Here is a 26,396-nt window from a genome sequence, read left to right on the forward strand (position 1 = left end):
TACCCATCCGTTAAGTTGGTCTGGCGGACTGAATAGCGGAGGCACACTAGACTGGCGTAGTATGAAGGAGTCATGGCAACTGCCAGGGTACTTGGCACAAACATGCAAAATTTCCTTCTTGTGGTCACACACCAGCTGAGCGTTAAGGGAATGGAAGCCCTTGCGGTTGACAAAAATACCTGGATTGCGATGGGGTGCCTTAAGGGCCACATGTGTGCAGTCAACGGCGCCCTGCACCCTTGGAAAGCCTGCCAGATTAGCTAATCCCACCGCCGCGCCGTGACACTTGCTTGATCCTTGGAGAAATGGATGTGATTGTGCGCGATGGCAAAGAGGGCATCGGTTACCTGCGTGATGCAAGTGTGTACGGCCGCCTGAGAGATGCCGCTGATGTCTGCTGCTGATCCCTGGAATGAGCCTAAGGCAAAAAAGTTGAGTGCGGTGGTGACTTTGACGGCCACTGGTAAGGGTTGTCCACCTGGTCCTCTGGCCTGCAGGTCTTGTTGCAGCATTGCGCAGATGTCACCCACTGCCTCTCGCGAAAGTCGGAGCCGCCTTTGGCACTGCTGCTCAGACATGTTGAGGTAGCTGACCCTGTGTCTGTAGACTCTGTTTGGGGGGTATCTCCTGCGCCGACGGGCTTCCATGCGCTGGCCCCTTCTGGCCTGTGCAGCTTCAGGTGGGTGAGCAGCAGCTTGGTGCTCATGTTGTTGCTGCTGCTGTTGTTGCTGCTGCTGTTGGTGCTGCTGTTGTTCCTGGTTCTGCTGGTGCTGCGGCTGGTCTTCGTCCTCATCCAATGTCCAGAAGGGAAGGAAATAAATGGCTCCCATGCTGCTGGTATATCCCTCAGTTGAGGAAGCGCTCAGTGAAGGTGGCGAGAGGGGTTTCCCAGGTCACACTGGAGATGGGTGTCAGGCTCCAAACTTCCACAGCTGTGGTTATGCCGTCTAAAAGTTCCCCCAGACCTGAGACCACAAAGTCCTGCCACCTGCAAATGATGGCTGATCAAATCTCCTCTTTAATGGTTGAGCTGCAGCTTATAGTCAGCAATCCACTTGTGCTCCCACCAGGTTTCACCGTCGTGTTTCACGTGGGAAAATGGTTAAAATCGCAGAGGCCTTTCAAAATGGTATTATAGTGGCAATTTAGTGCTTGTTAAGGGCCTTAACGGCCTATCCCGCCTCTTGGAGGTGGGATGGAGACGGGACCATTAGACACGAATTAATGAAAATTGCTTGGAGGCGGGATGGAGGAGGGGTTGGGCCCGCCCACCAGTTTTTGCAATTTTAACCCCCCACACGGCTTCAATCCCGCCTCAACGGCCCAATGAAAATCCTGCCCATTACATCTAGTTCTCTCATCTAGATCATTAATATATATTGTGAATAGCTGGGGTCCTAGCACAGATCCCTGCGGTACCCCACTAGTCACTGCTTGCCACTAGGAAAAAGACCCGTTTATTCCAACTCTTTGCTTCCTGCCTGCCAACCAGTTCTCTATCCAAGTCAGTACCTTACTCCCAATCCCATGTGCTTTAACTTTGCACGCCAATCTCTTATGCGGGACCTTACGAAAGCCTTCTGAAAGTCCAAATACACCACATTCACTGGTTCTCACTTATCTATTCTACCAATTACATCCTCAAAAAATTCCAGTAGATTAGTCAAGCACGATTTACCTTTTGTAAATCCATGTTGACTTTGTCCGATCCTGTCACTGTTTTCCAAGTTCTCTGCTATTACATCTTTTATAATGGACTCCAGCATTTTCCCCACTACTGATGTCAGGCTTACTGGTCTATAATTCCCCGTTTTCTCTCTACCACCTTTTTTAAATAGTGGGGTTACATTAGCTACCTTCCAATCCATGGGAACTATTCCAGAGTCTATATAATTTTGGAAGATGACCAGCAATGCATCTACTATTTCTCGGGCCACTTCCTTAAGTACCCTAGGATGTAGATGTAGATTATCATGCCCTGAGGATTTATCGACCTTTAATGCCGTCAATTTCCCTAACACCATTTCCCTACAAATACTGATTTCATTCAATTCCTCCCTCTCATTAGACCCTATGGCCTAGAAATTCAGTAAGGCGCTGCCAGCTTTGCGGCCAGTTACCGCCCAAAGAGGGCTTCTGCGCCAATAGAGGAGTTTGCGCTGATAATCAGCGCAGCGGTAATGGCGGCGGTAGCCGTTAGCGCTGCGCCGGCACCGATGACGTCATTGGTGTGCGCAGTGCCCCGCTACCGCCCCGCTACCGGCCCGACCCCTATATTGAGTTGCGGCCGCCTCTTCCGCAGCGGCCGCAAACAGCGATTAGAAAACGGGGCCGTACTGTAGCCTTAGTGGGGCGCTTTAAGGTGGAGGTGCGGCCGGCCGCTTTTTCGGCGGTCGCCTGCCCGCACCTCCTTCCTCGGCCTCCTCCACCCACCCCCCCCCCCCCGCGGCATTGCTGGCTGCTTTCCGCGAACCCGGCACTTCTCCGTGGTGCCGGGCTCATTTGCCGGCACTATCCAGCGGCGATCTCCCCGTTGCAGGCACCTCCCCCTTAAGAGGAGGAGGCCTGCAGTACCGCAGCCTGCCGCTCCACAGCGGGTGGCGCAGCTGCGCCTAGAGCGCTGAAATTCAGTTTCAGTGCCCCAAGCGGGGGCGGGTTCACCCTGGAATAGCGCCCGGTTCCGACTTGGGGCGCAAAAACTGAATATCTGACGGTCGCAACTGTCTCCGCGCTCAGCGCTAACTTTTGGGCGCACGCCAGCTGGCAGGCCCAAAGTGAATTTCTAGGCCTATGTTCCCCAACATCTCTGGAAGGTTATTTATGTCCTCCTTATATTCATCCACTGCAGGAGATTTGTTCATGCAAATGGTGAGAATTTTTTCTTTTCAGCAAGGCTGTCTCCTTCTTTAAGCTGCCACAGGCATTCGACTGCTGTCGCAGCAGCCATTAGCAACTGCGAGTTCAAAATTTTTTTAAACAAAGTTGACCCCAGAAACATTTTCAAGGTCAGTGCTAGCTTATTTGGGCAGCAGCTGACAAACGGCAATCTCTGAGTCCTGGAAGGCCTGAGAAGGATGTTCTCTCTGCTTGGAACTCCTATGCACTAGTCTAGCTTTGTATTCACACGTAGACCTTCTGAAACTGAAGGCTCAATTTATTTAAATGCCTATCTCTAAAATCAATATTACAAAATGAAGGATAAACTACTTAAATAATTGGTGTGGTATCATAAAAAAATACTTACTGCAATCTGAATTTTAAATAGATTCTTTGGGGCTGTTTGGGCCTTACAGGCCTTCAGGTAGTTTGCCCAGTTAAACTCCTCTTCTTTACAGCCTGAAAAGGAAGTCAGAATCCTGTCAATAATAGGAAAGTTGATGGGGCAATTGAATTACTAGTTTCATGCATCATTAGAATTTATTTCATAACATCACAAATCAAAATACTGTACAGTTTAATTTTCTCTATAAATGTCACAAATATAAATAGGATAATACATTGTTTCATGGCAGCCAGTTTAGGATCTGTGATTGCCTGACCAAACTAATCTTTATTCTTGCATGGCATAGCACATTAGGCTGAATTTGACTTTCCAGATTAATTCAGAATTACATGAGTACTTCTCACACTTTAGCACTTGCAGAGGCAGTTGTCAGTAAGATCAATGTAGTACGGTTTTCAAATGTGATGTATATGTTATATATTCTGCAGTCTTTTTGACTTTCTGATAACAAATATATATATTTCTCTCAAGTTGAGGCGTTCAGACCTTTGGGAGGATGCAATTTATGGCTGGTCTTCTCGCACCATCCCACAGGATGGATATCAGATGAGTCGATGTTAATCCAGAAATCAAAACACTCAGAATATCCGTCAAAGTGGAGCCTCAGGCGGACGCCACACACCTGATGGGAGGAAACAGTCAAGCTAAAGTTGTTTATATTAATAATGCAGTAACATTAGGAGTTAGGGTTAGGAGTCACTGATGTTTATCACGTTTTATATTATGTATTATTAAATATTTCATCAGAAGAAACCATTTTGTGGTCTATTACCATGGACTGGAGGCTGTTAGGAGCTCACAGTGGGTACAGATTAATAAGGTGCTATTTTAAATATTACATCTAATTTGGGTAAGAATAACTGGGCCAGATTTTCTACTTTTGCACCTGGGAGTTAAATAATAGCCTTAGCAGAGTGCATGGAAGAAATTTGGGTGGAGAGGAACTCACGTCGGAAAATCAGGAGGGCTCCGTTACAGGCATGCATTCCTGCACACCTGATTTTACTCCATGCGCTCTGCCCAGCTGATTATTTAATGCCTTGTATAAAAGAGGAAATTAGTAACATAATAATGCTTTGGGCAGGAGAAGGCCATTTATCCATCTGGCCTATCATTCGAAAAATCTCACTACAGTAGTTTCTTTTCTGTGACCCTGAAACTTATGGAGCTGTATCACATGGAGCAGCTGGTCTTTTTCTGTCTTTTGTTTTGGTATGTACATGGCAAGCCTAGACCACTCAATCGCACAGGCATGAATTGGTCTTTGGCAATTATGTTATGCAGATGGTGTGAAGATGTCAGCAACAAGCCTAGGCACAAACCTGGCTCCGGTAATAAATATCCATGTTAAAAAATCAAAACACAAGGCAATTGCTGCACAGTTCTAACATATTCAACAACAAATTATTCATGCACATAAAATCTTACCTCTGCCACTGACAGCACACAGAACATTGAGGGATGCCGAGGGTCGATGCCTTCCAATCTCATGCCTACTTTAAATCCATTTTTATTCTGGGGAACTAATTGAAACTGTAAGAAAAAAAGTGGAATGTAAGTGTTTCCTCTCTATAACGGTCTCCGAACCTGGACAATGATTCATCGATACTCCAAGCTGGCTATCTGCTGCCTACATGTCAACTTCATCCCACTGTTGGACATCTGACTTTAACTTTGCACTCAGGTATTTTGCACCCAATCACTACCCAAACCATCACTACTCCCTTGCCGTCCTACTCTTCTGTTGACGTCCCAGGCTTGAATTACCGCTTGGATAACCCTACAGCTACCCTCTGTGCCTCTCTCAGCATTCTCCAAGGGGCCCATCTAAGCACCTGTTGTTTTATCCTTATAAGCATCAATCCCAACTGCCCAATCTTCCTCTCTCGATTATCTTCCCATCCAATGTGTCTACTGGGAGCTAATCTCCTTCTCGTCCCGCTCACTTCAGCAACCAGTGCCTCCTTGGACTCTGCCAGCAGTTCAGCAATCAATCCCTTTTACCACTTTGCAGTGCTTTGTGTATGTTTTCATAGCAGTTTTGCAGTGAGTAGGTGAAAGTATAATAAAACCGGTTATTGCATTTTACCTGAAGGCACAGCATCACATTAACAGTGATGCAGACTTACAAGGTGTTTTCCATTTGGAGATTACCAATAAGTAATTTAGGTCACATCATGTTATCTCAAATACGTGAAACAAAGATCAGGAATGCACAGCAGCAAATCATGTAGGAAGCGAGATTTTCCAATCTGCACTCTCAGCAGTCGAGGTGCCATCGCAGAACAGAAAAGTTATCCTCATATCCACATGTCATTGGTAGCAGAAGAGTATCCCAATGTTTTAATGGTGTAGGGGTTCGCAAAAAATCCCCTCAGCCCCGAAGATACTGGAGGTATTAATCTACATCATGGACGGAGACTATGCGTGACTTTAAATTGCCTCTGGGTTGGACAATGTTTTAAAACGTGCCCAGAACCGCAAAAGGCTACGTTGCGGCACGTGGACAACACCGGAATCGAGGAACTTCGTGGAAAAATTCGCACACTTTAAGACAGTACATTTTATTAATAAAATTGTTCCCTGGAGTTTGGTAATTTCAAATGAGTTTAAAAATGGCTGTCAGAAAAGCATGGCCGGGACAATGGGGCTTGGAAAAGCAGCTCACAGCTCGTGGATGTCTGTGAAAAGTGGGAGGGTCAAGCAGTGGCAGCCAGATTCTGTCAATCAAAAACGGGAGTTTCCCTTCCCTGCTGACAATCGATGTTTATTTACTGAGACTGCTCTCTTGTTGACATAAAGAATTATCCACTCAAGCTGCGGTTTCAATGACCGCAGGACAAAGGGCTTCTGTTTACCTAGTAATCCAACCCATTAAAAGCCCCTTACACACAATGAGACACACAGAAACTACGGAAAGGACTTTGATAGGGAACAGTTTAGAATGAATGGGTTTTTGAATCACCCATTACTCCCTTTTGTTAGCCCAGAAACTCTGGATGTGGGCAGGAACATTTCGGCCCCAGAACGAAGACACATTCAAACCACTCCAAGCCCGTTTGAGTCAGCCAATCATGGCCTTTCTCTTGTGTATTCGAACTTTTCGGCGCGAATTTGCACACAGACCCTTTCAGCGCCAAACAGCAGGAGCTCGCAGGATATAAAGATAGCTCCTGAGAAGCTAACTCTCTCTCTTATTTTCCTTGGACCCCAGGTGAGCAGGTTTCTGACTCCTCAGCAAGGCAATCTAGTAAGGAGTTAAAGGGGGGGGGGGGTAATTTAAGGGAAATTGCTAAGATTGTTTAATTAACATTGTAGCCATTTATCCCTCGTTTTCCCGTCTGTCTTCCCCCATTTAAACAATTGTACAGTGATTACTAAAATCGTGTGGTGTAGTTTTCTTTAGTTTAATAAAAGTTGATTTTCTCACATCCAGACCAGTTGTCCGTTTTAATATATCATTAATTATAAGTCCTCCAGTCAGAACTGGAAGGGTGGGTTTAGCGATTCGAAACCGCTGTTTGGGAATGGTCAGAGTGTAGTAGCAAAAGGCTGCCTGACCAGGTAAATTACCGTAAACCAGGTAAAGGAAGGTAAATTACCGTAAACCCGGAAAAAGATGCCCCCCTACAAATTGACGACTGCGACAGGACTGGAGGCAGTTCTTGATATGATAGGTGGTCTGGATCTGGAGAAAGCATCGGCTCTTGTTTCTCCTGTTTTCAGTCTGTGGGTAGCCCTGCAGATGTTAACGGCAGCGTGTAAACTGACCTATTATAGCATGGGTGGCTGGGTTAAGAAGGGTGAGATGAGGAAGCGGGAGCAGGTGACAGAGGCCAAGAATCGGGAGTCAGAGTTGGAAAAATGCCAGGCAGAGATAGAGCGCCTTGTGTAGGAAGCCACTGAGGCTAAGAGAGGGCAGAAGGGTTTTGAGGACCTGAAGGAGGAAATACTGGAAGCCATGGGTGCGAACGACGGCAATCCATTCGATCGTGTAGGGAAAACCCTGCAAAAGGAAGGGGAGACCCCACAGGCATTTGCAGACAGGCTGTGGCCAGTCTACAACAGCGCGTGTACAGGGGGACAAAATAGGGCACAACTGAACCAGCAGCAGCGGACCCAATGGCTTCGTTGCCTGGTGTTCAATTGCCTGCCCCAGATAAAAGCAAAGGCTGATACCTGGTTTGACCCCTGAGACCCCCTAGCAACCGAAGTGACTGTAATCCGACAGCTCACGGTAGCATATAGGAATGGTAGGAATAGTGGGACCCCCAGCAAAAGGGTAAGGTCCACAAGGTTAAACCTGGGGCTCAATACAAGAAAGAGTGGCGCCAGGAGCGGAGCCGTCCCTCCCAGAACAAGGTCACTTGTTACAGGTGCGGGGACGATGGCCACTGGCACAGGGATTGTAAAAAGTCTGGGAGAGACGATAAAGCCAGGACCCCCGCAGCCCCAACTCAGAAGGCAGAGACAGAAACTCCTCCCGATACAGTCGAGTCCGTCTTGGAGTCGTTAAAATCTTTCCTCAGGGCCAATCAGGGAAAGGTAGCAGCCATCAGTGGTGCTGCAGCCCCCTTGCCCACCTCTGCCTCCCCACAATGACTGGCCGATAGGCTGGCCAAGGAGGGTGCACGTGCAGGCACTTTCTGAGACCCATATGAGTCCGGGCCAGTGGCAACGATTACAGGCAGGGATGGGACACAGGGAAAATCAGGAAAATTGTATAAATCTGACAAGACAAGTTCAAGTTCACAGCCTGTAAAGACAGGCGCTGTGGCTTGTTTCCAGGGAAAAGTTGTCCAGCCCACAAATTGGGACACTTCCCTGCCCCAGTGGGACCTAAGTTTTGGTCAAAGTTTAAATTTGAACCAGTTATTTGGCTCAGAAACAGAGAAACAGCAGCCTGAGAGTAGAAATCAGCAGGCTGCTGCCAGTTCATTCACAGAAGATCGCTTGGAGACTGCCCGCGCATGCACAGTCACTGGTCTGGAGACAGGAATTCCCCAGTCTTTCGAACAAGAGGTTTGCGCAAGCGCAGTCGCGCGCCTGAGGGGAGAGGTTTCCTAAGACCGGGTTCGCGCAGGCGTAGTCACGGGCTTGGAACCCCCAGCGGCTCCTTTTCACTGTGAGGCTGCGCACACAGGCGCAGTCGGCCGTTTAAAGGACCCCACTTCCCAGTCTATACACGCAGGCGCAGTAGCCTGCTTGGAAGTCCCAGCGGTTCTTTCTACCCTTTGCGAAGAGATCGAACGCGCAGGCGCAGTTGCCTGCGGGACCACAGCGGCTCCTCTTCGGTTTCCCTGCGCACTCGCAGTCGCCTGTTTGAAGACAGAGGCTTCACAGCCTCTGCCGTGGGACTCAGGGGAGGAGGTTCACGCAGGCGCAGGCGCCTGTTTGGATACAGAGGTTTCACAGCCTCTGCCACGGGACTCCGAGGAGGAGGTTTGCGCAGGCGCAGCCGCCTGTTTGAAGACAGAGGCTTCACAGCCTCTGCCGGGGGACTCCGGGGAGGAGATTCGTGCAGGCGCAGTCGCCTGTTTAAAGGAACAAGCTTCCCAGCCCGCTTCTAGAGTAGTCCCCCCTATGATGTGGGACCCTGTGGAGGCAGGGATAGCAATCCCTCTTGCAGGGGACATAGGGAAGGAGCTGGTACCAGGTTTTGGACCTGGAGAGGAAGATTTTCAGCCATCAGCAACGGGTGGTGAGGGAATACCTGCCCCCAGTACAGGAGTGGGTAGGGAAAAGGAGACAAACCCAGAGTACCGGCAGGCTGCCAGGTATATTAAACAGTCCAGGCTGTTTGCATCAGGGGGAGAAGGTTCCCAGCCAGCTAGGGCTGTGACCCAAGCTCAGGGTCCGCCAGCCAAAGTTTCCCCCACAGAGACGCCCCTCAGAAGGTCTCAGCGGGTCCGCAAGCCCAAGAAAAGATGGTCACCAGAGTACCTGCCAGAGAGCAATCTCCTGAGCCCGGGAGGAAACAGAACACAGGGGTCCCCAATCAGCAGCCATAAGCTGCAAGGGACCGGAAGCAGGAGTCAGTCCAGCTTCGCTGCAGGCAGCAGTAATCTGCGACATTGCCAGAGATTAGCCTGGCCGTCCAGAGACGGGCAGCATTTGTATTATAGCTTTGGTTTGATATCATTTTGAATATAGCATGCTTTTAAGGTGAATTTTAAGTTTAGAATTAACATTTTGTAGTTTAAAGTTTAAGTTTACAAGTGTGCCAAATGCCTGTGTTTTGGTCCAAGGTCGAGGGACCCGACCATGTCTCCACCTAAGACAGCAGGTCAGTGAGAGACCTGGCTGCATGTCCTTTTAAGTTTTTGCAGGAGAGTGGACGAAGAAGCAGCCCTGGTCGCCCAGCCCGAGCTGGGCATCGAATGAAGATATGGTGATGCAGAAGGTTGGGGATCACCTCATCACTGGACAAATCCAAGAGGAGAAACCGGACAGGGTCCGGAGGAACTTGCCTACTCCTCCTACGCGGAAGAGATGGCCCCAGCTGGGTGGGGCACAGCCTCCAACCCAGCACTATCCTGACCGAATTTCACTTGCGGGAGACCTCGCTGTTGAGGAGTCATGGTGGGGAAGCGCGGGCGCCTTGTCAGATAGGGACGCGTTCCCCGGGAGTGGGTGGTGATGGCCCGGGAAAGATTGTAAAGGGGAGGGGGAGACCCAAGAGTCGCATGGGTGCGTTCGGGGAAGGGAGGAACTCGCCCGGGGCACATGGGAAAAGTTAGAGTGTAAGTGTGGCTGGGGAGGATGAGTAGGTGGCCGGATCTGGGATCCAAGTTTGAGTGTGGGGCCAGGGAGAGCCGCCACACAGGCACCCATCATTCTCTCCAGCCAGTTGAGGGAAAACGGGAGGGGGAGGGACTGGGAGTCGCGATCCCATACTCTCCGGTCTCGGTCTATGAAACAGGAGGGGTACCCCGCCTCCACAAAGGGACAAGGAAAAGGCTCGGGGCTGGTGGAGCAGACTTCTGTAAAATCCATTCTTCTGTTTTTTTAAAAAAAGTTTAAGGCCATTCAAGGGGGGTGGAAGGAACATTTACTGCCCGGGTGGGAGGAGCAATTACCCACTCGAATTTCGCGACCCATCATTGGCACGTGATGGTCGGGGTTTATTTAAGCATGTTGATAAACCAGATTTTTTTTGTATTTTGTTACAGCTCCAAGCTGAGCAGAGGCGTAGGACCCTCTCCATGCTTGGGATCATTTTGTGACAACTCCAAGCTGAGCAAAGGCGTAGGACCCTCTCCGTGCTTGGGATCATTGTGATTACATTGTATAGCCAAGATTGCAACATTTTGTGATAGGTTATAATGTAACGAGTGATGCAGGGGTATGAGACCCCTTATTGTAAATAGATGTATCTGTAGATGCCTACCGTACCACGTTTTTTTCCTCAAATTTGAGGGGAATAGACGGGTCGGGGGAATCAGTGGTAGGTAGCTATTAGGTAAATACAGGGGATGGTTGTTTGTCGGGGGTCAGAAAATTTTGCTCACTTCTTCGAGTGGATACTACAAGCAAGTTGGAAGTATCCAAAGGGGGGAATGTAGGGGTTTGCAAAAAATCCCCTCAGCCCCGAAGATGCTGGAGGTATTAATCTACATTGTGGACGGAGACTATGCGTGACTTTAAATTGCCTCTGGGTTGGACAATGTTTTAAAACGTGCCCAGAACCGCAAAAGGCTGTGTTGCGGCGCGTGGACAACACCGGAATCGAGGAACTTCGTGGAAAAATTCGCACACTTTAAGACAGTACATTTTATTAATAAAATTGTTCCCTGGAGTTTGGTAATTTTAAAGGGGTTTAAAAATGGCCGTCAGAAAAGCATGGCCGGGACAATGGGGCTTGGAAAAGCAGCTCGCAGCTCGTGGATGTCTGTGAAAAGTGGGAGGGTCAAGCAGTGGCAGCCAGATTCTGTCAATCAAAAACGGGAGTTTCCCTTCCCTGCTGACAATCGATGTTTATTTACTGAGACTGCTCTCTTGTTGACATAAAGAATTATCCACTCAAGCTGCGGTTTCAATGACCGCAAGACAAAGGGCTTCTGTTTACCTAGTAATCCAACCCATTAAAAGCCCCTTACACACAATGAGACACACAGAAACTACGGAAAGGACTTTGATAGGGAACAGTTTAGAATGAATGGGTTTTTGAATCACCCATTACTCCCTTTTGTTAGCCCAGAAACTCCGGATGTGGGCAGGAACATTTCGGCCCCAGAACAAAGACACATTCAAACCACTCCAAGCCCGTTTGAGTCAGCCAATCATGGCCTTTCTCTTGTGTATTCGAACTTTTCGGCGCGAATTTGCACACAGATCCTTTCAGCGCCAAACAGCAGGAGCTCGCAGGATATAAAGATAGCTCCTGAGAAGCTAACTCTCTCTCTTATTTTCCTTGGACCACAGGTGAGCAGGTTTCTGACTCCTCAGCAAGGCAATCTAGTAAGGAGTTAAAGGGGGGGGGGGTAATTTAAGGGAAATTGCTAAGATTGTTTAACTAACATTGTAGCCATTTATCCCTCGTTTTGCCATCTGTCTTCCCCTATTTAAGCAATTGTACAGTGTGGTGTAGTTTTCTTTAGTTTAATAAAAGTAGATTTTCTCACATCCAGACCAGTTGTCCGTTTTAATATATCATTAATTATAAGTCCTCCAGTCAGAACTGGAAGGGTGGGTCTAGCGATTCGAAACCACTGTTTGGGATTGGTCAGAGTGTAGTAGCAAAAGGCTGCCTGACCAGGTGAATTACCGTAAACCAGGTAAAGGAAGGTAAATTAACGTAAACCCCAAAAAAGATGCCCCCTACAAATGGTCACATCTGATATATATTGTATTTTATTCAGTGGGCTTGCGTGATAATTTCATGATTAAGCTGTGTGGATAAAATAGCATTTTGCCCATTATACATGCATCAACTAATAGCAAAATAGAATACAAGACATCCATTGAAATATGCAAAGCATGACACTCGAGTTAAAACTGATTAAAATATTCACCAGGTTTAATTCCCTCCCATGTGAGAATCCAGTTACTATCAAGGAACTGAAAAATATTACCACGTCGGATCCAGATGATGTGTTCACATTATATTTAATTTAAAATGTTTTGGTGTATATTTGTTTATTAAAAAATCTTATGTATACGCACTCTTCCTGTCCAACTTCCTGTTGTCATGATCTTCTGTAACACTTATGCCAACATTTAATATTGAAAATGCCTATGTAAATTAAAATTTAGAATGCATATCCTGTACATAAACAATTGCCAGTAAGGATGTAGTTTCAGGCTCTGGTGAGGAGGTGGCACTGTGGAGTGACTTTCTGAAGTCTCCCACTCTGTCAGCATCTTGTACAAAAACATATAGTCATCAACCAACCATCAGCACACTATGGGCAATTTGTTAGTGTAATATTACGAGTTGATCTCCCATGGGGTCATTCTTAGGGAATCAAGACCATCTCCCATGGGGTCATTCTTAGGGAATCAAGACCAAGTATTGTGATTTTCTGATATGAAAGTGGAGGTTGGCGAGAGTGTTGCAGTCCCAGCTCTGTAGCCACACTAGATAAAAAGAGCAGTGGGATGATTGAAACTAATACGGCAGGGGATAAAGTCTAGGTTTGAGAGGGAGAGCAAGATTAATGAATCTATTGGAATAGGAGAAGGTTTAGCTGAAATAGTAAGAAAAGACAATAAGAGGAGAAAGGGAAAGTAACAATCTATGAGTAGTGAGATATAAAAACACTGTTGTAGAAGGGGCAAGGGATAGCAAAAATATTGGAGTCATAATTGAATGCACAAAGTGTTCAAAACAAAACAGGAGAGTTAGATGCATTAACAACTATCAAGTGATGTGATACCTTAGCTATTGCGAAGACAGGACTGGGAATTATATATTCCTGGTTATAACATTTTCAGGAGAGATCGGGAGGGAAAAAGGGGATGGGGTGGCAATGTTGGTGAAGGATTCTATCACTGTGCCATGACATAAGGATGTTATGGGGATTGAATTAATACAAAATCCATCTGGATTGAGTTAAGAAAAATTAAGGATAATGGTATAATTCTTGGTGTGTATTATAAGCCAACAAACTGTGGCTTTAAGACAGAGGGGTAGATCTTCAGACAGTTCAGAGAAATATACTTGAACAACAGGTAATAACATTGGGTGATTTTAACTATCCTAAGATAGACTGGAATAAAGTTAATTCCAGTCGGCAAAATGGGGAAAACTATTTAGAATGCATCCAGGGCTGCTTCCTAGATCGGTATATTTGTAGTCCAGAAAGGAAAGCAGCATAGCTTGATTTAGACCTAGGAAATTAAGTGAGGCAAACAACTGATCTGAGAATGAGAGAACATAATAGCAGCAGCGACAACAATATAGCCTCAAGTTATGCTGATGAGGCCGAACCTGAAAATAGTTCGAGCCTCCCGATGCTGGATTCAGGCCTGTTTTGGGCGAAAGTTAAAAATTACCCTAATGAACCAAATGGCCTCCATCTGTGCTGTAAGCTTTTCCAGTTTCAGAGTCAGACTGCAATAGGCAATACAGTAAGCTCCAGGCATGTAATTCATCAGTGTTTAGGTGCTCGTCGTTTTGAGGACAGGCTATCCGGCATTGCCGCAAGCACTTAAAGGCTTGCAGTAACTGTTTACTGCAGAGTGCACTGTTGGTGGAAAAAACTTTTCCAACACTGGGTCAGCGCTACACAGTAGGGAGACACAGCATGTCATGGCACCAAGGTTTCCTGACTCAGGAGTGGCAATGCTCTGGAACAAGGCAAAGCACTGAAGTGGTTCCCTGTCCGGCCCTCCAGGACGCCCTCCCACAGAAACCTGAGAGGAGGTAGCACTTCTGTGGCACTGCTGTATGTCATCATTCAGAGGACCAGAATTCAAATTCAGAAAAAAGTTTAGAGACCTGAGACGAAGGCCCTGATTTTACGGTGGTAATGATGGTAAAATGGTCAGTGTTCGCCATCATTATCCTTGTAAAACTGACTGTAACTTCAGGATTTAGCACAGGCGCAGATAAACATGAAAATCCTGAAGTTGCGGTCAGGCATTCCTTGCTCCACCATAGGCTGCACTGTGGAGCTCCCCATAGCCGACCATCAGTGAAATTAGTTGAACTGATGAAAACTTAAGCTTTTCCTATCTAAACACCCTATTAAACACCCCATAAAAAGTTAAGCCTTGTTGGAATAGGTGTAACTGGGGTTTTAACAGTGTATTGACAACTGAACAACTGTTCTGGCCCTGAAAACTAATTTTATATTTCTGGAATGTCTCCATTATGATAAAAATGACTAGATTAAAATTTAAAAAAAATTAAGTTTGTTTATGATATTTCGGCTTCTACCTTAACCCCATGTGTATGTCCCAATCTTTATTTCACTCTCTGTCAAAAAATTAAAAAGTGAAATGAATATCAGTGCTTTTTATTTCCTGGTTTGCTGTCTGTGAGAATTCTTCAATATGACTGGCTGCTAGACAGCTTGATGACATCACTGCTGCTGTACGCTAGGGATCCCCTTTTGACAGTGCTACAATCAAATTAAGGTCGAGAAAGCTAACGTTTTCGCAACAGAGATCACAAGATCTTTGTGGGCAGCTTCCAAGATCAGTGGTGATCATCATCACTCTGCTGCTGACCACAAATTCCACATCAATCAGTCAAGCAAGATAAGGCTATTCATCATGACCTGACACCAAGTAGACTGGCAATGTATGCATCCCACAAAGTGTTTCCTCCTACTCAGACTACCTTACTGCCCTTTAAATGCTTAAGATGCTTCCAATTTTGCAGCAGGGCACACCTTGTAGTTCCAATTTATTATATTGACATTTTTAAAGGGCTTCATGCAAAAAATCCTGCTAACAAAATTTGGTTGAATAATAGAGAAGTTACATTAAACTTACATAGAACCTTGGTTAGATCACACTTGGAGTACTGTGCACGGTTCTGGTCTCCATATTATAAAAAGGATAGAGAGGCATTGCAACTCTTATAATATTGCAGTGCTACAATCCTTGATTTCAACTGGCTTATTGTTCCTACCAACTGAATTATCCACAAAGCAGCTTGTAAAATATCTTCTTACTTATTTCCAAAGATAGAAAAAAAAAATTCCCCTTTTCATCATCTTCACTCCTCTTGAGCTGCACATTAATTCTCAACTAAAAAAAGTAAACATCTATTGTCAATCTCTGTTTTTGCTACTTTTGAGCATGCTGCTAACACATATGAATGCTACGACGAGCCCACCAATTTCTCCTCGTTGTGAGGAAACACCATGGGCTGGATTTTGATTCAGGGGCGGGCTGGGGTCGTGTAATCCGCATTTTGTGTTAGCCACCCGATTCTAAATCGATGTGGGAAAATGATGCCATTTTTACTTAACTGGCCAATTGAGTCCCAACGTGTGGGAACCCATGGCCAATGAGTTTCTCCAGTCTGAAAGTCGCCTCCGATGACGTCATCATTGCTGCTGCATTTAAGGTCTGCAACAAGCCTTGCTTCTTCTGCAGACTGCAAAGCTTTTGCCCTTGCATGTTAGAGGCACCTGCAGGAAGAATGGCCAGCCAGAGACCTAGGTCTGCACCCCACTTTGATGACGTTGCCCTGCAGGCTTTAGTAGAGGGAGCAAGAGCAAATAAAGAGGTGCTCTTCCCTTCTTCAGGGAGGAAGAAGCCTCCCCAGCAAACCAAGGCTGCGTGGATCCAGGTGGCAGAGGAGGTCAACTCATTGTCAGTAACCCGCAGGACCTGGCTTCAGTGCAGGAAGAGGTTTCATGACCTTCTGCGCACTGGAAAAGTGAGTATGAATTTCCTATCACCCTCAATCTGATCCCCATTGCCTCTCCTCACCAGCACTCAGCTTTAGCAATCTCTTCCTCCACATCCCACTTGACACTAACATCCATGCACCCTTACCAATTCCCTCTCTCTCTCTATGGTCACATTCACCTAACTATTCGACTATGCAGCCCTCACACTCCCTATCACTGTGATGCAATTATAACTTACAACACACAGGGAGGGCCCTTGGTCTTGCCACCTCACTCCATCTTTGTCTCCTTCTAAGCATCTATGCTATGGATTCTCTACACTCACTCCTTCATTCTCACTCAATCTCCACTTGTCTCCCTCATTGCAGGAAAAGAGAGCTCACAATAAGAGGGAAAGAGCGAGGACAGGAGGCGGGCCACCCTCAGTAGCCCAGCTCAGCACCTAGGAGGAGGCGGTCCTGGAGATTGTGCGAGTGGAGGAAGATTCCCAAGTGGGGGACGGACAGGCGGGCACATCACAGCGAGCTGGTGACAGAATAGTTTTCCATCTCTCTCAATGATATTGCATGAGTCGCTGATAATGATTCTGAAGCTCTAACAGATGGACTTATGATCATCTGCAATATGCAATGTGCATGTAACCTTGGCCTCACATCTCTGACTCTTGCCTTTACTCCCCCACAGGACCATCGCAAGCACCCGTCCCCACTATCCAGGAAGAAGAGCATGGGCCTCAAGACTCCTCATAGAAAGCTGCAACCTCTGAGGGCGCAGCGTCAGTAAAATTCACCGCAGCCAGCACCGACACTCACACCTCGGAGGGAACATCGCGAGATAGAGTAGTGTTGTCACCTGGTGTATCACAGCTCACAAGTGAGCATCAGCAGATTGTGGAGACAGGGACAGCAGTGGAGAGTCCTAGTCAGAGGGCGCAGGACTCTGCCAGCTCGGCTCAGCTGCATGTCGACCCTCTGCCTCTGGGTCCATCCACAAGATCAGCGGTGCTGGAACTCCAGGAACAGATGCAGGAGTCTCTGGCAGATTTTGGCTCCAGGGTCGCTGCGAGTGTGGAGTGAATGGAGGAGTCCATTGCGAACATGAGCAGAGCCTTTGTGGAGTCATTGGCGCATGAACGCATCACCATGGAAAGGATGGCAACCTCCACGGAGGGGATAAGTCGCCAGAGTGCAGAAAACATGGTGAGCGTTCAGACTAGAATGACATCTCTGGAGGAGCGATGGTCATCTATTGAACAGAGAAACCAGACCTTCATGGATGTCCTCCTGTGTAGGAGTAGTCCTTCCTCCCCACGGCCCCCCTGATGTACAGCAAGGTGCTCTCAAGCCACTTGCAAGCGCTGAGGGGGACCTGACCCATGAGAGGGAAGTTAGTGGCAGACATCAAGGAAGTGGGGGCTCCTGTCCAAGCGCTCACTCTTCCATGTCACTGCAGAGCCCTCAGTCAGAACCCCACCAGAGTCCACACCCAACTGAGATCGGCGTCTCAACCCCTGCACAGCTGCAGGAGCATCAGACTGTTGCCGAGCCCTCACAGGTTCGCAAACCCAGAGGACGCCTGCCAAAGGTGTCGAGGCAGGAGCAGCAAGAAAGTGAGCAAGCAGCCTCCACATCTGCTGAAGCCACAGGGGAAGCACCACGTAGGAGCACGCATAAGAGAAAGATACTGCACAGTCACAAGGGTAGTCACTTGGGTGAAATTTGATGTTTTATGTTAAAAAGCCATCAGATGATTACTGTAAATAAAAAATATGATGGCTACTGCTGTAGTTGTGGCGTGTGTCATTTCGCGAATGGGACTTCCACATTGAGGGCTTAGGATTACTTGCAATTGTCAGTATGATGGTCAAATTGCTAGGATTCCACTGGTTCTTGGCCATTGTCGATGCTCAGGTAAGAAGCTGCGAGGCAAAAGTGCTTGATTGGCTAGGTTAAGCAAATCTGGCCAAGATGAGTACGTTCCTTGCATCCCAGGCAGCAATGTTCTCGCGTACTGCTGCGGCTGGTTGATGGGCCTCTGCAAGATGTTCGTTTTCGCTCTCCTCCTCCTCCTCATCTGAGGAGGATAAGTGACGAGCAACTTGGTCCTCAGGAATCTGCAAGCCACGACGCTGTGCCATGTTGTGAAGTGCACAGCAAACTATGACGATTCTGGAGACCCTGGCTGCTGAGCACTGCAGGGCTCCACCTGATCTATCCAGGCATCTGAAGCGCATCTTCAGCAAATCGATGGTTTGCTCGATTATGGCTCTGGTGGACATGTGGCTGGAGTTGTAGCTCTCCTCCGCTTCGTTGGATGGGCTCCTCAACAGTGTCATTAGCCACGTCTTTAGGGGATAGCCCTTGTCTCCAAGTACCCATCTGTTAAGTTGGTCTGGCGGACTGAATAGCGGAGGCGCACTAGACTGGCACAGTATGAAGGAGTCATGGCAACTGCCAGGATACTTGGCACAAACATGCAAAATCTCCTTCTTGTGGTCACACACCAGCTGAACGTTAAGGGAGTGGAAGCCCTTGCGGTTGACAAAAATACCTGGATTGCGATGGGGTGCCTTAAGGGCCACATGTGTGCAGTCAACGACGCCCTGCACCCTTGGAAAGCCTGCCAGATTAGTTAATCCAACCGCACGCGCCGTGATACTTGCTTGATCCTTGGTGAAATGGATGTGATTGTGCGCTATGGCAAAGAGGGCATCGGTTACCTGCGTGATGCAAGTGTGTACGGTCGCCTGGGAGATGCTGCTGATGTCTGCTGCTGATCCCTGGAATGAGCCTGAGGCAAAGAAGTTGAGTGCGGTGGTGACTTTGACGGCCACTGGTAAGGGTTGTCCACCTGGTCCTCTGGGCTCCAGGTCTTGTTGCAGCATTGCGCAGATGTCACCCACTACCTCTCGCAAAAGTCGGAGCCACCTTTGGCACTGCTGCTCAGACATGTTGAGGTAGCTGACCCTGTGTCTGTAGACCCTGTTTGGGGGGTATCTCCTGCGCCGACGGGCTTCCATGCGCTGGCCCCTTCTGGCCTGTGCAGCTTCAGGTGGGTGAGCAGCAGCTTGGCGCTCCTGTTGTTGCTGCTGCTGTTGGTGCTGCTGCTGTTGGTGCTGCTGTTGTTCATGGTTCTGCTGGTGCCGCGCGCGGCTGGTCTTCGTCCTCATCTGATGTCCAGAAGGGAAGGAAATAAATGGCTCCCATGCTTCTGGTATATGCCTCAGTTGAGGAAGCGCTCAGTCAAGGTGGCGAGAGGGGTTTTCCAGGAGGTCACACTGCAGATGGGTGTCAGGCTCCAAACTTCCACAGCTGTGGTTATACCTTCTAAAAGTTCCTCCAGACCTGAGACAACAAAGTCCTGCCACCTGCAAATGATGGCTGATCAAATCTCCTCTTTAATGGTTGAGCTGCAGCTTATAGTCAGCAATCCACTTGTGCTCCCACCAGGTTTCACCGTCGTGTTTCAGAACAGGTGTGCTACATGTGGGAAAAGGGTTAAATCACAAAGGCCTATCAAAATGGCATTATAGAGGCAATTTAGTGCTTGTTAAGGGCCTTAACGGCCTATCCCACCTCTTGGAGGCGGGACGGAGACGGGACCAGTAGACACGATTTAATGAAAATTGCTTGGAGGCAGGATGGAGGCGGCGTTGGACCCGCCCTCCAGTTTTTGCAATTTTAACCCCCCCACACGCCTCCAATCCCTCCTCAACGGCCCGATGAAATTCGAGCCCCATGCCTCTGCATTCTGCTGTTTGCTTGACTGAAATTAGGATTTTACTATTTGGGGAAATAATTTATCATAGTTACACACCAGATACTACTTCAAGTAAAGTATATTAACAGTATCAAGCACTTCAAATAACATTTCTTACAGATTGTCTTTCAATTAAGCTCATATTGATAGATTTAATAAGAGGTCAAAGGATTTCAATCCCTCTATGGGATTTTTCTATCTGTTTCTGGACTGAATACATAAAGGAGATTTCTGCCCTTAAAAAACTTAATGTATTTTGTGTCATGCAACAAACAGGCTTCTTATCAAACAGACTAAATGTTGTGTTACTGCATTTGATTTGGCAAATGTTATTTTAGTCAATCTCTTTTCTAACGTGAATATACATGGAAAATGCAGAACATTTTACAGTGGCTGGAATAATATTAGATTTCCATTTTCTGCGCTCTTGTGCAAACAGGAAAATCGTATTTATGTATGTGAAAGCTCAAGTGGCAAACATAGATAGCATTACCTATACAGAAACAATTCTTGTTACCTCCCTGCACTTGAATTTCAATGAATGTAGCAATGTTCACCCAGACTTTATTTGCTACATGACTGCTGGTTGCTATGGAAACTGTGAGAATGATTAACTGAAAATCATCTGGGAATGCAAAACGGCAGAGAAGTTTTCAGTTGTGGTTTTAGGTCACAATGATGTGAAATGACAAATGATGATTGTCCTTTTTATGTTATGTTAAAATAAAACCATGTTTACAATGCGTTACTAAGGGAACACGCCTTTGGACAACTAGCTAAAACAAAAAAGTTAGAGCTATAATAATATTTAAAATGCAATTACATTCTTTAAAATATACAGTAATGATTTTTTTTGGTCGCAATGTGTTAGAGATACTGCGAATAAAATTGGTCTATGCCAGCAGCGCAAAACAGGCTCATGGGAAACAGCAGCCTCTTCCCCCCCCCACCATACCCTAGCCCTGACTGGAACAGTTCCCATAGATTGGAGGGTAACTAATATAATGCCACTATTTAAAAAAGGTGGTAGAAAGAAAACGGGGAATTATAGACTGGTAAGCCTGACATCGGTAGTGGGGAAAATGATAAGAGTCCATTATAAAAGATGTAATAACAGAGCACTTGGATAACAGTGACAGGATCGGACAAAGTCAACATGGATTTACAAGCTTGCTTAACTAATCTACTGGAATTTTTTGAGGATGTAACTGGTAGAATAGATAAGGGAGAACCAGTGGATGTGGTGTATTTGGACTTTCAGAAGGCTTTCGATAAGGTCCCGCATGAGAGATTAGCGTGCAAAGTTAAAGTACATGGGATTGGGGGTAAGGTACTGTCTTGGATAGAGAACTGGTTGGCAGGCAGGAAGCAAAGGGTTGGAATAAACGGGTCTTTTTCCGAGTGGCAGGCAGTGACTAGTGGGGTACCGCAGGGATTGGTGCGAGGACCCCAGCTATTCACAATATATATAAATGATCTAGATGAGGGAACTAGATGTAATAACTTCAAGTTTGCAGACGACACAAAGCTGGGTGGGCGTGTGTGCTGTGAGGAGGATGCAGAGAAACTCCAGTATGATTTGGACAGGTTGGTGATTGGGCAGATGCATGGCAGATGCAGTATAATGTGGATAAATGCGAGGTTATCCACTTCGGTGGCAAAAACAGGAAGACAGATTATTATCTGAACGGCAATAGATTGGGAAAAGGGAAAGTGGAACGAGACCTGGGTGTCCTTGTGCACCAGTCGCTGAAGGTAAGCATGCAGGTGCAGCAGGCGGCTAAGAAGGCAAATGGTATGTTGGCCTTCATAGCGAGAGGATTCGAGTACAGGAGCAAGGATGTCTTGCTGCAGTTGTACAGTGCTTTGGCGAGACCACACCTTGAGTATTGTGTGCAGTTTTGGTCGCCTTATCTGAGGAAGGATGTTCTTGCCATGGAGAGAGTGCAGCGAAGATTCACCAGACTGATACCTGGGATGGCAGGAATGACGTATGAGGAGAGATTGGGTTGATTAGGCTTATATTCGCTAGAGTTTAGAAGAATGAGAGGGGATCTCATTGAAACTTATAAAATTCTAACAGGACTAGACAGACTAGATGCAGGAAGGATGTTCCCGATGGCGGGGGAGTCCAGAACCAGGGGTCACAGTCAAAGGATAAGGGGTAAGCCATTTAGGACTGAGATGAGGAGGAATTTCTTCACCCAGAGAGTGGTGAACCTGTGGAATTCTCTACCACACAAGGTAGTTGAGGCCAATTCATTAAATATATTCAAGAAGGAGTTAGATATATTTCTTAAGGCTAAAGGGATCAAGGGATATGGGGAGAAAGCGGGGACAGGGTACTGAATTTGGATGATCAGCCATGATCTCATTAAATGGCAGAACAGGCTCGACGGACCGAATGGCCTACTCCTGCTCCTATCTTATGTTTCTATATATATATAAATATATGAACTCGCACCTTTCTCTAGTTGCTCTCCTATTTCTCTCATGCCCTCTCCGAATTCATCTTGGCCATGAGACCCACTTCCTGCTCCCTTGACCCTATTCCCACTAAACTGCTAAACATCCAATTTCCCATCCTGGCCACCATGTTAGCTAATATTGTTAACGGCACGGGAACAGTAGCATTGTGGTTATGTTACTAAACTAGTAATCCAGAGACCTGGACAATAAGTCGGAGACGTGAGTTCAAATCCCACCACAGCAGTTGTGGAATTTAAATTCAGTTAATTAAAAATTAAAAAATCTGGAATAAAATGCTCGTACCAGTTATGGTGACCATGAAACTACTGGATTGTCGTAACAACCCATCTGTTTCACTAAAGTCCAACAGCACTCAAGCAGCTCGACACCATCCAGGATAAAGCTGCCTGCTTGATTGGCACCCCATCCGCCACCTTAAACATTCACTCCCTCCACCACTGGTGCACCGTGGCTGCAGTGTGTACCATCTACAAGATGCAACTTGCCAAGGCTTCTTCGACAGCACCTCTCAAATCCGCGAACGCTACCAACTAGAAGGACTAGAGCAGCAGGCACTTGAGAACATCATCACCTTCAAGTTACACACCATCCTGAGGTGGGAATATATCGCCGTTCCTTCATCTTCGCAGGGTCAAAATCCTGGAACTCCCTCCCTAACAGCACTGCGGGAGTACCTTCACCACACGGACTGCAGCGGTTCAAGAAGGTGGCTCACCATCACCTTCTCAAGGGCAATTAGGGAGGGGCAATAAATGCTGACTTTGCCAGTGACGGCCACATCCCAGGAACGAATAAAAAAAAATTGTCATATAACAAACTCTGAACCCAGGACTCAGTAAAGATGGAGTAGTGGTAGCTGGGGCTATTCTTTAACCATCCACTCATAGACAGTACTTGCACAGAGGCCCTGAAGAGAGGGGCACAAAACGTACGCATGCACAAAGCTCAGAAAATATCAAGTTGGATAGTCCAGGAAAAGTGTCGATGCTATGGGAAGGGAGCAGAACTAAAGCCTCAGGTCCCCAAGAAAAGGTAGTCTACTGAGACAAAACTTACTGCATGAATTTTCAACAGAAAATGGGAAATTTATAGGTCAATTGAAAGACGCTGCATTTATTATTTGTATTTTTGTTGTTATAAATTGAATTTATTACTGTGTAGGAGTCGACTGATCCCTAACTGAAGCACTGAGGTCGAGTCAGTCTGATAATAAAACGAAGTTTAATAGAAACTAGAGAACAAACAATTGCATGCAGGAGAAATAATCAACAGGTCTTTTCTGGTGCTGCTTTCACGAGGTTTCAGTTGGGAACCTTACACTCTCTGACGTCATGACGTCATGACGTTTCCCGCCATTCGGGGCGTCACGTGACCAACGTGATGACGTCATCGCGCTGATTCTGGGGCTTATCCAGAACGGCTATTTACATACAGTAAACAAACATAGGTGCTGTAGCACTCTGTTAAAGGCAGTTATACATTTATACAGGAGTCCGTTGGTGGCTTTGCCACATGCGCCCCCCCCAAAAGTGTCTTTAACCTCAAAAGTCAATCGCAGAGGTCGGACAAGCCTGTCCGAACGACTCTGATATTCCTGGAGAGGAATGGGCTGGTCAGACGATGAGCTGGTCTGCGGAACAGTCGGGTCAGGCGAGGTGGTCATGGGCGGCTGCCCACGACGCGGTGGCTGCGCTGCCACGACCGGTTGCTCGAGGTCCAGGTGTGCGACCTTGAGGCGGTCCATGGAAATGTGGTTAGGCTTGCCCCCGACGTCCACTAAAAAACTCTTGGCGCCCACCTGCAGTACCTGGAAAGGGCCTGTACATGGAGGCGTGAGAGGACTACGGTGGGCGTCATGCCGGACGAAAACAAATTTAGCCCGCATAAGCTCCGGCGGAACGTGGGACGCGGGCAACTCGTGATGCGACGTCGGAATGGGCCGGAAAGATTGCGCTGCGGCCCAGTGAGCCTCCAGTTGTTCGGCCGCCGACCAAGGACGCGTTGGTGATGGAAGAAACTCGCCGGGCACCCGGAGCGGCTGGCCATAAACCAGTTCGGCGGCCGATGCCTGCAGGTCCTCTTTAGGCGCTGTGCGTAACCCGAGCATCACCCACGGCAGCTTGTCCATCCATGCGGTGCCCTGGAGGGTGGCCCTCAGCGACGCCTTCAAGGACCAATGAAAACGTTCGCATAATCCATTGGCCTGCGGATGGTAAGCCGTGGTCCGATGGAGCTTGGTGCCCAAACCCAAGGCTACGGCGTTCCACAAAGCAGACGAGAATTGCGGCCCGCGATCCGACGAAATATCAGACGGAACGCCGAAACGTACAGACCAGGATGAAAGAAAAGCCCGGGCGACATCCGTGGAGGTGATGGACGTCAAAGGAATGGCCTCCGGCCACTTGGTGGTACGGTCGACTATGGTCAGAAGATGTGTGAAACCTTGTGACGGCGGTAGTGGGCCCACGAGGTCGACATGTACGTGATCAAAACGCCTCTCCGGTACCTCGAATACGGTGACGGGAGCTTTGACGTGGCACTGCACCTTAGCCCTCTGGCACACGACGCAGGTGTTGGCCCAGTCACGGACATCTTTTCGCATTCCCCTCCAGACGAACTTGGACGCCAGCAATTTTTGTGAAGCCCACACGCCCGGGTGCGCAAGCCCATGAATGGCATCGAAAACGTTCCTACGCCAGGACAGCGGAACGATCGGGCGGGGGTCTCCCAAGGAGACGTCGCAGAGCAAGGAGGTGCCAGCCGAGTGGAAAAGCACATCCACTGGCTGCAGGCAGGACGAGTCGGTGCGGAAAGCCTGCGTTTCCAGATCAGCCGCTTGGTCAGCAGCCATGAGTGAATAATCGAGTCCCAGCTGGACGGCCTGACAAGTCGCACGCAAGAGGCAATCGGCGACCATGTTGTCCTTGCCGGCCACGTGCCGGATGTCGGTGGTGAACTTGGAAATAAAGGTGATCTGTCGTTGCTGTCGAGCTGACCATGGCTCAGCCGTCTTGGATATGGCAAACGTCAGGGTCTTGTGATCCACAAACGCGGTGAATTGGCGTCCTTCCAATAGAAAACGAAAATGGCGGATGGCCAGAAACAACGGCAACAGCTCCCTGTCGAACGTGCTGTAGCTACGCTCGTTACGACGCAATTGGCGACTAAACAACGCCAGCGGTTGCCACGTCCCATCGACCCACTGCTCCTGCACGGCGCCTACAGCGTAGTCTGAAGCTTCTGTAGTGAGTGCGATGGTGGCGCCAGGCAGCGGGTGCGCCAACATCGTTGCGTTTGCAAGAGCATCCTTCGTGTCCACAAAAGCGCAATCCATCTCCGGCGTCCAAACCACAGGTTCCTTCACCGGCTTCCTTTGAGTGCCTCGTAGAGCGGCCGCATCAGCTGCGCGGCCCGGGGGACAAACCAAGGAACTCCTGGAGCGCTTTAACGTATTGCGGGCGCGGGAAAGCAGCGATGGCCGCCACCTTCAACCGAAGCGGCAGTGCCCCTGCCGCAGTGATGCGGTGGCCCAAAAAGTCGATATGCCGCAGTCCGAATTGACATTTGTTCGGGTTGATTATAAGGCCATGCTGATGGAGGCGTCGAAAAAGGAGGCGCAGGTGTTGTAGATGTTCCTCTTTCGAAGCACTGGCAACCAGGATGTCATCGAGATACACAAAGAGAAACTTAAGATCCCGCAGCACTGAATCCATAAGGTGCTGGAATGCCTGCGCCGCATTTTTGAGTCCGAACGGCATTCAGAGGAATTCAAAAAGTCCAAAAGGGGTAATGACCGCCAACTTCTGGACGTCCTCGGGGTGGACGGGCACTTGATGGTGTAATGTATGTAATGTATATATACCTTATTAAGGGAGAGAACTACTTTTTACAGCTCCTGTATACTGTATGTAAAAAGTCACACAACACCAGGTTATAGTCCAACAGCTTCATTTGAAATCACAAGCTTTCGGAGCGCTGCTCCTTCTTCAGGTGAAGTGGAGAAATGCATAAAGACACAGCTTATATAGTCAGAGAATCATGTCAGATGTTTA

The 26,396-nt window shown here is 47.8% G+C and overlaps 1 protein-coding gene across 1 annotated transcript in view; it reads right to left on the bottom strand.

Annotated features, from left to right (window-relative positions):
* The window catches only part of LOC147115028 (lethal(3)malignant brain tumor-like protein 4), a 591,174-nt gene that overhangs the window by 389,201 nt on the left and 175,577 nt on the right, over positions 1-26,396 (bottom strand). Inside the window, exons 9-11 of the mRNA XM_085993271.1 lie at positions 4,712-4,816; positions 3,770-3,905; positions 3,245-3,336 (exon numbers count right to left, since the gene is read on the bottom strand). Of these exons, the coding sequence (XP_085849397.1) occupies positions 3,245-3,336; positions 3,770-3,905; positions 4,712-4,816 (333 nt within the window). The remainder of the gene's footprint in view (positions 1-3,244; positions 3,337-3,769; positions 3,906-4,711; positions 4,817-26,396) is intronic.

The sequence above is a fragment of the Somniosus microcephalus genome, chromosome 7, assembly GCF_052327205.1.
Source record: "Somniosus microcephalus isolate GS21.2 chromosome 7, FLI_Smic_1.0, whole genome shotgun sequence".
Lineage (NCBI taxonomy): Eukaryota > Metazoa > Chordata > Chondrichthyes > Squaliformes > Somniosidae > Somniosus > Somniosus microcephalus.